The 15,140-nt window shown below is 41.8% G+C and overlaps 1 protein-coding gene across 1 annotated transcript in view; it reads right to left on the minus strand.

Annotated features, from left to right (window-relative positions):
- LAMB4 (laminin subunit beta 4) overlaps window positions 1-7,963 on the minus strand; it is a 44,968-nt gene extending 37,005 nt beyond the window's left edge. Inside the window, exons 1-3 of the mRNA XM_056339462.1 lie at window positions 7,930-7,963; window positions 6,513-6,727; window positions 2,477-2,612 (exon numbers count right to left, since the gene is read on the minus strand). Coding sequence (XP_056195437.1) covers window positions 2,477-2,612; window positions 6,513-6,727; window positions 7,930-7,963 — 385 coding nt within the window. The remainder of the gene's footprint in view (window positions 1-2,476; window positions 2,613-6,512; window positions 6,728-7,929) is intronic.
- Between the last annotated feature and the right edge of the window lie 7,177 nt (window positions 7,964-15,140).

Here is a 15,140-nt window from a genome sequence, read left to right on the forward strand (position 1 = left end):
GTAATGGTAAGGTTCTGGGCTTTTGTCTTTCTGTATCCAGTTAGATTATGTAAAAATTTTTAAATTATTTTTAAAATTATTTGCTTATTTCTAAGAAAAAAATGAAACTCAATAAAACCACGGGGCTTTCTTCATGCTAAGCAGATCTGTTGAACCCTTCTATACTTCCGGACCTGCAATTCACCATGAGCAGTGCTACTGCACCTGGGATCTTCCAAACTTGCAACAAATACGGAACCCCACACACACAATTCACACATCTCTGTAGAGAGTTGCAGGAACCCAGCAGATATCTCTATTGTTCACATCTGCATGCAGCATCTCAGGGCTCCTGCTGACCAGGCTGTGCATGAGACCTCATCCCAGAAGAAAAATGAGGAAAGCAAAAAAAGATTCTCTCACAGCTGACCCACAGCTTTATTGGCAGCGGTATCCAAATCTGGTGACAGTTCCTTGTTAAACTCACTGAATAAACAAGGCTTAGGAATTTTTTAGTTGGATACACAAACTAGAGGTAACATATTATCTTAATTTTTCTGTGCTTTAATTTCCAAACAGTCATATTCACTGTATGACAAATGAGATTGCGTAAATGCTATTCTTCCTAGCATGCCTTCACTGAGAAGCTGTAAGGATAATAACTTCATCAATAACATAGTGGGATCGAGTGCACCGTCAGCAAGTTTGCAGACAACACCAAGCTGAGAGGTGTGGTTGACATGCCTGAGGGACAGGACACCATCCAGAGTGATCTGGACAAGGCCATGAAGTGGGCCCATGTGAACATCATGAGGTTCCACAACGCCACATGCAAAGTCCTGCACCTGGGTCAGCGCAATCCCTGGTATCAATACAGGCTGGAGGATGAAGGGATTGAGAGCAGCCCTGCAGAGAAGGACTAGGGGGTACTGGCAGATGAAAAGCTGGACATGAGCCGACAACGCGTGCTAACAGCCCAGAAAGCCAACCAAATCCTGGGCTACATCAAAAGAAGTGTGGCCAGCAGGTCAAAGGAGATGATTCTTGTTACAGTTGAAATTGAAATAGCTAAAGTCCAAAATAAATTCACTAAGTATTTATTAAGGCAGGAAAGCAAAAACAGCGCTGGGCAGCCAGGGAGTCACAGCTCCATCCAGGCTCACAAATTCCAACAAGTAACACAGCGCTTTTATTCTCAGCTTCAAGGCCGGTTTAAGCAAACAGTTATGCTCTCAGTCCCGTAGCAAGAAGCTGTACATTACGAACTAAACTATTTTTACACCGAAGTCTAGACGAAGACAAAGTTGTCATAGTAACATGAGATTATGGTTTCACATTGGCCTTGAAGAGGTACATCTTCAACCTCATGGTTAACAGTTAACTCTTTTCTCTCCAGACAAAACATTCTCAAATCTGTTACAGCAAGATCATTCCTTTTGTTAAAAACCCCTTTGATCAGCAAATTACCCTTAGTTACTTAATACAGTTCTGTCCCTCTACTCCACTCTGGTGAGACCTGCATCCAGTTCTGGAGTCTGGGCACAGGAAAGACATGGATGGGTTAGAGCAGGTCCAGAGGAGGCCACAAAAATGATCAGAGAGACAGAACACCTCTCCTATGAGGAAAGATTGAGAGAGTTGGGGTTGTTCAGCCTGGAGAAGAGAAGGCTCCAGGGAGACCTTATAGCAGCCTTTCAGTATTTAAAAGGAGGCTTCTAAAAAAGATGGGGACAGGCTTTTTAGCAGGGGCTGTTGCAACAGGACAAAGGGTAATGGTTTTAAACTAAAAGAGAGTAGATTTTTTATGATGAGGGTGGTGAAACACTGGAACAGGTTGCCCAGAGGGATGGTAGATGCCCCATCCCTGGAAACATTCAAGGTCAGGTTGGACGGGGCTCTTGAGCAACCTGACCTAGTTGAAGATGCCCCTGCTTATTGCAGGGGGGGTTGGGCTCGATGACTTTAAAGTTCCTTTCCAACCCAAACTCTTCCATGATTCTATATCAGTGAAGAACTACAATAGAGAAGCTTCTAACAAAATTAACACGTGGCAATTAGGGTGCTGACAGCCAGGATTTATTTAATTATTTCCTAAATTATTAGTGCTTTATACTGCAAGCACTATTTTTTTAAAAAGGATATTTGTTTCACACACTCTGTCATTACACATCTGTAGGCAAATGTACCTTTTACCACAAATGACATTTCCCTGAAAGACAGGCACCCTGTGAAAGACACATGGCCACTGTGTATAACACAGCACTGCCGCAGGTCCTCTGGCCAGCTCTTGGAGATACTGTGCTTAAAATTTGTCTTTAGAAAAATATAGTTTCTGAAATCCTATATTGCTACATACAAATATGTTTAAATCATTCAGTATTACTGAAGCAAAGAATAGATGCAGTTTTGTTTCATCTTTTCATGAAGGCAACGTGGTGAATGCCAAATACATAAATAAATGTCACAGTTACATTTTGCATTTCTTAAAGAAACTTACCATTTTCTGACTGCCACCACTTCTTTTTCCTATCAGGCTCAAAAGTTGTGATAATATTTTCAACCATGTGACTGTTGTGCTGTGTATAGGGATTATATGGGTATCTGGAATCACAGAGAAAGCACTTCTGTTCAGCCTAGAAAACAAAACATGCAGAATAAAAGATGAATTTGGTCTCTTTTCTAAAGATACAGCGGATGTACACATCTACGTCATTGCAAGACTGCAACCTGTTGTGTTGCTTTGGATGCCTGTGCTTTTAATCACTCAGGCTTTCATATATAAGGGACAAGCCCAAGAAAAATCACCATATGCACAAAAGCATGCACATAGTAAATGTTGGTCTCAGTTTGCCTCAGGTAATGTATAAAAAAATACACTTTTTCAGTACTGGAAAAGGATCTCAGTAAGAGCAAAGAAGTTTATCAAGGTGCTGTTTCTGGGTTAGCTGCAAGAGGGCTTGTTTTGCAAGAGTTTCTTGGAGAAATATATTTTTTAAAAGTTGAGCTTTTATTCATGTCTCATAAAGGTTGTAGAAATTTTTGCCCAGAGATGGCAATGAGGAGGCTGAGGGAATACATGGATCATTCAAGATCTGAAGAAGCTTCAAAGAGGAATACTCACTAAATCATTTGCACCTTTTTTTCCTCTCTCTTTTGCACATTTTCTAGCAGCTCAGAAACCCAGCCAGGAGCAGCAGACAGATGCTGTTGTACAAATGGAAGGCAAAGCTGGATCCAGGTAAAACGTAAGAGGTGGTCTGGGCTGACGCCACCACCCCAACCCCTGTCAGCACCCTTTGTAGGCATAGGGAAGCTGGAAAAGTTTAAAAAGAAATGCAAAGGAAGAAAATCAGAATGTCAGTAGGATGAAAGGGTCTTGTTTGAAAATGAGACAAGCAGAAGATGAAGGTGGCAATGATTAGCCAATATCTCAATGCTGAATGAGAGACTTTTGTTTGCAAAAAGGTTTTGGAAGTGAGGACAAGGAGCTCATTTAGAGGTGATAAGAGGGGAGTTGACTGGGAGACTTAAGGAGAGGTGACAAGGTTAACAGGCTGTGCTGGGAGATGACCTGTGCTGAGCTTGCAGACAAGCCCAGGCAGCATGTGAACGCAGATGACAGGGCCGCAGGTTAGTGTACGGCAGGGTGGGCATGGGTGGCTGTGCTACACCGCCGGACTCTACGGGATTTGGGCAGAGTCCGAGTGTGAGGACTCGGGGATATGTGGATAACTGGCTAGCTGAAAAAGGTCTCATAGTCCAGCTGGCTGGACAAAAATGCACATCGCTCTCAGCTTATCTGAAGTAAAGCAAAATACACTGTCTTTGGCTGTCCTTGTTACACAGTAACAGGAAGATTTTGGTGGGAAAAGAAAGTTGCAGGTGGGAACAGAAAACTACAGAAGAGAAACTAGGGGCGGGCTTGGTATTTAGGCAACTAACCAATAATGAGCTTAACTTTTGTAATATGTATGAGCTAATTATAACAAGGCATAAAAGGTGACTGTAAGAGACAATAAACGAAGTCTGCTGATCACTCATATTGAGTGACTGTGTCTTCCCTCCGTCGCGACAGGGATAAGCTAAAGAGGAGGGTGATGCCCAAGCTTTGTGCCTGGCTGGCAGGGACAGTGGCAGGGAGAGGAGAGGACAACACAGCATCCCAGAAGGAGCTGAAGGAGGAGGCAAAGATTCAGTGCCAGTGGCTGGGAGGCTGGCAGGGATGCTGCTGAAAATAGAAAGTGGAAGTCAGCGGCAGCAGCTGGGCTGGAAACAATCCAGAAGAGAGAGGATTGGTGGAGAGGCAACATGCCCAGCACACTCAGGATGTACAGAGAAGTATTACGAATGATTTGCACATCTTTGTATTATGAAATCACCTGGGAATTATTGACATTTAAATAAAAGAAAAGATATAGAATTACAGGCATGGTATAATTCATGTGTTTAAAACATTATGATAAATATATATTATATTCAGTCATTCTATACCACATTTGACAAATGTATGAATGTAAGACAAGACAGAAATACAAAAAGTACTCCATCTCATTTCACAAAGTCCTGGTAGAGAGAGCTCAGCTTATCAAAGCATTTGGCAGGACTATACACACCCACTCTCTGGTTTATATAGACACATACAATACGATACTCAGTTAAATGATGTTTAAAGTTGCTCCATAAAAGTCTTTTTGTACCCCAAAGGACAAGCATGTGCATGTCCACATAAGGCAAGTGTGGCAGATGCCTGCCTCTGAAGTGAGTAGCTTTATAGTCTCCCCAGTACTGAGCCCTCTTTCTTTACCTTTCAAAACATGTGTAAGTAGTAAATCCAATCACAGGGCTAAAAACCACTTAACCTACATTTAGAAACAATAAGACACATTCAAGACTGAAAATGATTTGTAGTGCTTCTTTTCAAACACAAAGCAACCGAAGTCTAATTTTTTTTTCAATCTCAATTTTCAATAAGACATCCCATCCAAGTCCCTCTTGGCAGCTTGCCTTGTTGACTAACACACATTTTCACACAAAGTTTGCTCTTGTCCTGATGCCTGACACAGGTCATCAGGAGGGGAAGTTGGGGAGGAAGAACTCTGAAAGATGCAAGATGCAAAGCTGCCTGGCCTGCCTCCAGCAAAGCATTCAAAGTGTGCTGGTGAGAAAGAGAATTGACTGGAACTCATATATAGGTGACACACATTTAAGGTGAGCTGATAGAGCAGAACACATTGCAAGAGCATAAGCCTCTCTCAAACTCTGCAAAGCAGCAGAATTAGTAGTTCTCACCCTCTTCAGGGAACGGTCACCAGGGGTCAAGATACATTGAAGCAGCATTAAATCACAGGGATTATTGTGGAACAGATGTTCTTTTTCATGAGTCTGTATTTACATAATTCAACGGATAAGTTCAGGCAAGTGAAAACATTAATTCTTTATTGCTTTTTCGATCTCCTCGTAAAAGGCAAAAACAAAAGGCAATCATCCAGCTAAGGGCAAGAAAAACAATGTCTCTGTGATGGCTCTTTCTGCCCATCTATGAAGCAGTGCCAAAACTCAGGGTATTTCAGAAGAGGAAAGAGGTATTTACATTTTGCAGAAAGCCGTGGTTGCACTATCTAACTCAGAACAGCGCTTGGTGCCATCTGAGTATGGCAGAGCTTTACTCTGCAAATGTGTCCAACCATTTCTCCAGAAGGTCGTAAACTGTAATTATTTTCAATTGCTTATAAATTAAGCTGTATTTTATTAAATTCCTCTTCAGCCTAAGCTGGTATTTAGTGAAAATATTTCCATTTGCAACAATTTATTAGCTCAGCAGGGCCAAGTCCTCTAGGACATGCAACAGGGGAATTACCATTTCTGCCTGGTGCAGCTCCCACACACCTGCTTGTCCCCCACAGCACCCATCACTGTGACCATGGAGCAAAAGGGATCCTTCTGATCCCCTGTGTTTTGGATCTGCCTACCCACCCAGCCAGTCAGTCAAAGTCTGGACTACACCATTAGGTTTTCCCTCTGCCAGAGGTGGCTTTTATCTGCTTTTATCGACATTGGCCTTATTTCAGATATAAAGACATGAGAGGACATGGTGCAAGTCTCTTAACAGGCTGCCTCAGGTCTCAACACTGTATGGGACATGTCCTCCAGTGAAGGTTATCAAGGCAGTGCCTACACCCTGCAGGACTGCACTCCTGCACTTGCACAATGCAAACCGTGGTCTCCACCTCTGAGGCATGAGTGGGAAAAGGACTCGCAGACCAAAGCTCCTTCAGAAATCCCTGTGTTCATTTGCATCTCATGGATGATTCTGCCTCTTGAGAAGCTATACATCACTGTGGAGGCTGTTTGCTGCCAAACCCTCCGTATGTGCCTCAGTAAGGGAGAGCCTTCTAGCAGGCTTATGTCACACTGTCTGATGATTATTCAGACAACTCCAACAGAAACATCCGAACTGGGCAAATTCCTTTTACAGATGAGAATATTGTTAGTAAGCAGAGTTCAGTTCCCTAAAAAAGAAAGAGCAAACCAACCTCTAGGTAGCCTATAATGCAGTACTTCTGAGGGCTGTTCATTCCACAGGTTGATGAGGCTGTTAATTGCTTGCTGCGGCCGAGGAGGAGGTCCCCAATGGCCGGGTGGCAGGACCCAGCATCACAGTCATCCTGTGCATGCTGGAGTCTTATCAGCACTGAGCACAAAAGAAGATAAAGGAGAGGCGAAATTGTTTTGTATACCCAGCAGTGTTCTCCAGACAAAATCAGTTAAATCCCAACATCAGCAGAAAACTAAATCAACCTTTGTCTGTACTCCTTTAATAATATCACTTGGTGGAATCCTGCAGAGCTTTGGTAATGAACACACCTGCTGCAAAATAATTATAAAAAACAGCTACAATATTGCAAATCTATGCTAAAATTTAAATTCTTAGCACATTATTGCACAGCAAACATGCCAGTCTGCTATCAGCAATAATTAATTATGATTTTTATCCTAGAATAATGGGATTATATATATATATATAAATAACCTATACCCATAGCCAGCATTACTGCAGCAGAGCCACAGGCATTTCAATTGACTCTGTGAGCACAGCCAGATTTGGATTAATTCTACTGATTTCTGTTGATTTCCAAGTAATAATGGTGGAACTGAGACCAGAATTGACGTCAGGCGTCCCTCAGATTGTCTGATGATTTGCAATTAAACCCTTGGTCTGGACCCAGAACCCTCCACTCAGACCCCATGGAACAGTCGTTAATGATTAAAAAGAGAATAATTCTGAATTCTCTAAATAATTGCAGGTTCTTTTGTTTATTTTGCCTGAAACAACTTTACATTTTTTCTCCATTATGTTAAGACTTCCCTTACAGGGCTTGTCCTTTTAAACAAGTTCTGTCCTGAAACCCTGAAAAGGAATGGCTACCTTGGAGGCTTTATCCGTTCAGCTTTACTTGGCTCAACTTGCTACAGAAAATGCAGTTAAGAAACCAAACAATCGATACATGAATATCCTACAGAACACTAGAAACATTAATGCAATTACAACAGTAAAAATACAGTATTTCACAGCCAGATTTCAGTCTATGGCTCAGGCTATACTTCAGATTATGAGTGACGCTTGACTCTTTAGGTTTAAAGCAGTACATAAGTTTGGTTAGCCTGCTCTTCTTTATTTATGCAGAACCACACTCATTATTCATTAGAAAATATTGATTTGCCTCTTTCAGGACCTGATTCAGACTCAATTACAACACGTATCATATCTTTATACTTAAAGGTTTCATATCATTCATAACTCCCAGGCAGGAGAGTGGGGAATAAGGACTCACTGTCACATGGGTCTTACTAGAGTACTTAAAAGCAGCACTCTAACAAAATTTTGGAGATATGTAAATCACATGGTAATATTTCAAAATTAGTCTGAGTAACTGTAACATGTGTACTTACTGAGCTGTAGCAGGATGGCCAGCCCCAGCCTCATGTCTCCCCAGGAAACTCAAACTGGTACCACTGCAGAAGATGAATTGGTGGGTTATTCGGTGCTCTGCTTCGCCAAGGCACCCCTTGCACATAGGCTTAACCTGGGCTAGCCTTTAATAAAGTGGCAGAGCCATAATAAAAATATAAAGGTTAAAAGGAAACCCTGGCTTTGATTTTGTTCTTGCAAAAACTTCTCATGACTGAAATTTCGGCACTGAAAACAGGATGAAAACAGAGGGACACCTCACAAGGGCTTTCAGAGAAGACTGTGAAAACATATTCGTACTTAGTGTAAAATAAAACCAGAATGTTATTAGCAAAAATATTGTAGCATTCAAATACAAGCTATTTAATCCTAACTAGATTCAGCAGGGCTGTTTGCACAGACCTAACCCCTTCCCTGGAGGTTCTTTTTTCTTTTAATTAAATTAAAACAAAGACCGAGGTCCTAATGAAGATGCCACTAAGAAATGCCTGATGTCAGGTGCTATGAATTTTGGCAGAGACAAGATTACAAGGGCATCTCAAAGTATGGCGAAGAAAAACAGGTAACATCAGAATCAATGCAAAAGACTCGTACGGGGGAACCTCAGCGTAAATCCAAGGGAGGTTCATTGTGGCATTTACTTCACATCCTTCCTCTTCCTGCTCACCTGGAGGAAAGTAAGACTTGCCAACACAACACCTCTGTTGGAAAAACAGAAGGCAGCCATGGGTATAAAAACCAACCCAGCATTCTGCCACCAGAGCTCTCAAACCACAGCCTGCTCCCATCTTTGTGCCTTCCACCTCCTTCTCCATCCAGCAAGGCCAGCATACCCTGATGCAGCTCCAGCTGCTGCTGCATCCCTGCATAAACATGCACAAAGTGCTGCTCCCTGGCTCTGTTCTTTTCCTCATCTTCACACAGCTGTCACTGTGCCGAATGAGCTAGAATAAAATATCCCTCCAAGAGTAGGGGGAACATAAGCAAAGTCATTCAAAGTATTTCAGATGTTATAGGCTCCAGGTAGGCTTGGTTCATGCAGCTCTACACAGCACATGACGCAACAGCCATACCTAGATGGCTATTTCAGCATCCACGGGTAGGGAAAGCTATCCAGGGTCACCAGCCTCTCATGCCACGTCAGCTGCCTTCACTGCCATGACTGTAGGGAGCCTGGCGTGTGACGGGGAGATGATGCTGGTGAGCATCTGCACAGCTGCGCCTGCCTCCTCAGCTGCAGAGACAGCTGGCAGTGGAGCTGGTGTCTGAGGCAAACCCGAGCATTTTCCTGCTATATTGGACTTTAAATTTTATACTGTCAGAATAATGGACAGACTCAGAGATGACTTAGGCTGCAACTACTGCAACAGCACTGTAGCGAAACATAGGTATCCACAACTAGAGTAATCTTGATAAGTACACGTCCTAGTCCCTATCCTCTCCAACATCAATACCAACAATACTCTTTAAACATGACTCCCTTTAACAGAGAAACAGCCCAGCAAAACCCCAACATACTTTAGTTCCATGCTTAGCAGGCAATTAAATACTGAAGAGGTCTTACCTGGGTTTCAGACAGTGAAATGTTTCATCTGGAAATGAGCACAACTGACTGAGGGAAGCAAGCAAAGGCATACCTGTGTGCTTCAGCTGGAGAAGACAGGTGTCCCCCGAGGCACCAAGGTGTAGGTGAGAATGAGACCCAGCCTGCAACCTGCCAAAGGCTTGATTTGTGAACTTTCTCTGCCGGAGCTTCTGGCATCAGCAAATATGTGCAGTGAAAGAAAATTGTGACAGGTTAAGTTCATGGCAGAAAAAGTCCATGCAACTGAAAAGAGGAGGCTGGGCTTCTTAAAGTGCTGGCAAACAACTCTTTAATTGCTTAATTAATCAACTGTTCAGTTGGTCTGGTTTGCAATCAAATGTCAAAGTCTTTACAGCTACTTAACTTCAGAAGTCTAGTAGCACTGGTTTATCTGAACGTGGGCTAGAAAGGATGACTCCTCACAGTAGGTGCAAATGATCTGGAAGGGATGACTGGGTTTTGAAGTGACTGTAAACATGCCCACCTGAAAGCTGTGATTGCACCCATATGGACCTGTGGAGCTAGATTCAGACTAGCTCAAGCTCTGGATCACTGCTGAGAGCAGTGTTTTTTTTCAATTTAAAGCTGAAGACAACATAGCAACTTGAGTCACAGCTTTGCATTTCAGCACAAGCTTTGTCTGTAACCATCCACAGCAGCGAGAGCAGAGCAGGGTGGTGTGTGGGGTACACTGCAGTCATGGGAAACATGGTGATGGAGAAGATCTGAAATGGCATTCACCAGCTCATGCACAGAACTGGTCGCTGCTTTTTGGTGTCTTTGCTGAAACCTGTGGCACTGCTTCCAGTTTTCAGAATGGCAGATTGTCTTGGGTATACATATTTAGTTGTGATATATTTGTTATCAATTCTCCTCTGACTGCTTGTAAGTCTTAATTCATGATTGCCTGTAAAAAAGAAGGTTTTCTATATGTGCAAAATATGTTTTATAAACTAATCAGCATTTTTCTTTTGGTAGTTCCTATCTTTTCAGGAAAAAAAAAAAAGAGAGGTGTTCTTTAATCCTATTGCAAAGCTCAGTACTAAGTGTCCTCTACAATTACTATGACTGTTCATTCTAGCAGAAATAATTCATATACTTACATTTTTTGAAATTATTTTCCTCAAGTGCATGTGGAAATTGCTTGTGGGAGACTTTTTTTTTAGGTTAATTTAATCTCCATTCAGTTTGTATTCATGCATGATTAATTGTTGGACAGATAGTTTATATTTAGTGAGTTTCAATATTAAGAAATAAAAGACTAAATGATATATTAAGATATTAATTTTACTTTTTATGTGTAAGCAGTATGTCAACTGCTTTCTGAAAGAGTGACATAACTGAAGAAAGTATTATTATTATTATGCTACTAAATTATAGAATGGTTGACGTTTTATTGGCATATTTGGTAGGGAATTCAGAATTTGTTACAGAGAAGTTATGTGAGAAGTAAGTATCAAGGAAGATTTACTTGCAGAATATAGTCAGTCCTGTGTTTTGATTTATGTAAGATCCCAAGCAAGAAGGAGGTTTTAAACTGCTTGAGGCAAGGATTAAGAAACTTTTTTCTTGCTTGTTTAATGCCTCTACTGGTAAAGGATCTGGATTTATCACTCATCCCGTGCTGGCTGGAGGGTAGATAGCATTGCTGCGTGATTTTTCAAGTCATCACAGGTCCTACAGTTGTCATTTCTTAGGCCCAAGGCATATCCCTAATAGGCACAAAGGACGGGAATTGCTGGTACTTTGGCATGTATTCCCTTCACAGACACCAGCCAGCAGTGAGGGAGGAGGGCAGGAGCAGAGGCACCCGCCACACTTCGGAGCCTGGCCCCAGGATGACGGCTGATGGGCAGTTGGCACCAGCCCCTTCAGGTACATATTTTCCTCCAACAGATTTCCTGAATAAAAATGGCTGTTTGGGTATACGGTTATTTTCTCCTGTATTGAAAATGTGAAAAACATCAGAAAAAAAAAAAAAATTCTAGATTTCTTTAAAGATTAAATAAGAAGTAAACTTACTTGAGCCTGAGATTATTCTTGCCATGTGAAAAATAAGTATTTAATCTAAAGAAATCATCTGGGTTTCCTTTATAGTCAATGGAGAAAGACAGGGATCCCCACAGGGTCCATCCTACCACCTTTAGATACCTACCCTAAAGGGATAAATCCCCCTTTGGTGGTATCCACTGCTTTCCTTTGGTTATGGGCAGCCCAGTTCCCTAGCTTAGGATAGATGCCTGTATTTTAAGCAATTAAAGTGTACTGAAATGAATCCCATCCCATAAAGAACTGCCCAAAATCATAAATGAAAGCTAATGGTCCAAAAAGCAAAACCATCTTGCTACATTTCTCCCTCTCCCTCTGTTGTTTCTGCTCTCATTTCTTCAGGCGTATCTTACGCTTAAAGTCTCATTTCTCAAAGGCAAAATGGTTTTCAGAACATTGGGAGAATGTAGCATTGAATAATAAAACCAGAATGAAATAAAAGCTTACAATAAAATAAGTATTTAATTTGATAGATCTGATCAGGAAAGAGCTAAGGACAGCAGAAGAATACGCTGCAGAGCTCAGGGGCAGGGGGAGAGAGAGGCTACCTTGGCCCCCAGCCTCCTTGCTTCTGCATCCCACCGGCTGTCTGCTCCTCCATGCTAGAGCAAACAGCTACTTTTAAAATTCTATTTAATAATTGTTTGGAAGAACTTTTCCACATTTCAAAAGGATGTAAAATCTATATTTTAGTAGAAGTTTCCTTTTCTAACAGTCACAGCACCTCATGGTGCCCTCCACCTTTTGAGTGCAAGTCAGGTGTTCGAAGTCTTTGGGTTTTCCACCACAAACAAGAAATGCAGTTTCAGCTTGAACATTATCTCCCTGGCAAGCACAGCGTTGCTGATAGTAGTAATCAGCACTAAAGACAAAGAAGAGAGTGGATTTGTTTTAAAGTATCAGTGTGATTTTCAAAGTGCTATTCAAGGTATATATATTAAAGATACGTTTCATGTTATTTCCTAAGGTCCTGACATTTCCAAGCAGGCAACAGGACAGGCAGGATGAGAAATCAGTCACATACCTTGTTGTGATCTCATGTTAGTTTACTCAGAATTGGTGAGTTCATGTAGTACAACTGGACAAAGCTGTTTCTATGATCCTTCTCACATCAGTAAACAAAAGTGCTTGAAATTTTTCACTTTTCATTGCTTTACTGGCCTATTAACCCGAGAGAGAGAAAGAAAAATTATTGAATTGAAACTAGAAAGAAAAACAGAAAATAAATACGCTCAGGAAGAAACAACCAAAGACGCATATGAGGAAAGAAAGCAAAAGAGCTTTTCCAGCCTCCACAAGGTGTAACAGCCTGGTCCTCAGAGCTGCCTCTGGCCCCTTTCCCTCTTCTTCCCTCCCAACTAGACCTCCTGGATTAACCCCAAGCGTGCTTCACCCTTGATCAGGCTTGGGGGTGTGGACAAACCCCATTACCAGTACCCAGGTCTGGCTGCTGTGTCCAGATGTCATGGGACCGCACCCATGGTACCATCCTGCGTGGGATCAGAGACACAGAGGTATTGATGCCAGGTATGTGGACAGACTGAAGCTAGAGCACCAGCAGTGGTGAAATGTTAGATCAGCACAGCCCTATGAAGACATATGAACTTGCAGGTGCTCTGCATGCCCTCCCAAAGGGGCCTGTTCCCTTACCACAGTCCTCGCGAGTAGTCTTACCCTCCTTGTGTCAGTAACCATGGGTCCTCAGGGCTTGAGGTACAGCCCTGCTTTTTGTTTCATACATTGTCAGGATAGCTATGGTGAGCTTTTAGATATATTTTTCTAGTGATAATTTATTATACCTGAATAATAAACTGCAAAACCCCATGGAACTGGCATCCCCCTGATGAAGGCTGCCCTCCAGGTGGGAACACAAAGCGATGCCCAGCCTGGGGAGCCACAAACAACTCTTCCCCCTTGGCATGCCCTGCTCTTGCTTGCACATAGCAAAATTTCCACAGCTGTTTGGAGAACCTCAGATTTTCAGACACCAACAAAGACCCAGACTGAAGAAGTGCTTCACCCGTGAGTATTTGCTCCTACGGGTTGTCGTCACCCACAGCTGCCCAAGGAAGTTCTCCTGTGTCCCTGCCAAACTTCCACAGGGGAATAAAGGGAAAGTACACCAAGGAAAGCATATTTACCCCGCAAAGCACATTCTCTGGGTTCCTGGCTTTATTTGGCCCCGTTAAGCCCACATGCAAGTTACCTCCATGATTATGAGGAGAAAACTGCATTCTGAGGCTTTAACGGAAGTGCTGTAGGCTGTTCATGGATTAAACATGCAGTTTTTCTCTTCTAAAACACACTCTCCACTAAAAAGGGAGAGTTGTATCAGACTTGCAGCAGTTAAGCTATATTTATATTGATTACTTTATCAGGAATAATCTAGAGTCTGCAAATAAGACAACTGGAAAAGATTTTTAAAACCTAGTATTTGCTTACACATCTACTATTTTAACCACATGGAAAGGTTTGCTTCTGAGAGAACTGATGCTTGTTTTAGCTGTTCAAGCCAAGGTGCTTCACATGAGTCACAAAAAAAATAATCTAAAGATAATTTGACCAAAGATTATTTTTTAAAGACATTTGCTCAATTACTTTCTTCAAGAAAACAAATAAAGTACATACAACACAGGTCAGGGGGTATGGTCCTTCCAACTCCGCCAAAAAATTGACTCGAGCAGCATGAAGAGCAGTGATTGAATTAGCTTTACTTACACACTTTTAAAAAGTCATTCATTCTTTTGTTTTAAAATATCAAGCTATATTTTGACAAAAAAAAAAAGGGCAACTCTCCTCCCCTCCCCTTAGTAAACCAGGGATTAAAATTCTATTATAACTTTAAAGTGCAGTTTGTACATACGAGGACAATATACACAGAGCTAGGATGATGGCAACAGTTTTTCACACGACAGCCACTACCCTGCAACATAAAATAATGAAGCTGCTCAGCGGAAAGCTTTTTCCACCACAGTACCTGTTAATAAGGCATAACAGTGCCCTTACTGTGCTAATGGTCCCTGTACTGTTGAAAGTTCTAAGAAAAGATTTTCCTATTTTTATTCACTCAAATTTATGGCAATGTTCTGTTTTAAATCTCTATTATTAGATTTTCCATACATGTCAGCCTAAACTGTACAAAGCATTTTTCTCTAGGTTAAAGTAAATTCTTCTGCAAAGGTTAAATTGATGTTGTTTAGAAATTATGCTGCACTCAGAAAACCTCTCTGCCCCCTGAGGAACCTTTCTTTGTTGCCTACTGGCTTAGAAACATTTTGTTACCAATGCAGAACCACAGTCTGTTTGGAAACAAAGATGTATGTTTGGGGTTTTTTGGGGGGGCAGGTGGAATAAACAAAAATCAGAATCCAGGAGACCGCAATTTAAAGAATAAATAAAAGGAAAACAGGCAATTCCACAGGGTTAAAAAAACAAACTAGAAAACTGAGACCATTGGGAGGAGAACCTGACCAGTTTCAGGAGCGAAAAGAGTGGAGAGAAAAATGTGTCCACTGGAGGAAAACGGTGGTGGCAGCAGGAGCAAGAGTACCCACTGCT

This window comes from Falco biarmicus, chromosome 5, assembly GCF_023638135.1.
Source record: "Falco biarmicus isolate bFalBia1 chromosome 5, bFalBia1.pri, whole genome shotgun sequence".
In the NCBI taxonomy this organism is placed as follows: Eukaryota; Metazoa; Chordata; class Aves; order Falconiformes; family Falconidae; genus Falco; species Falco biarmicus.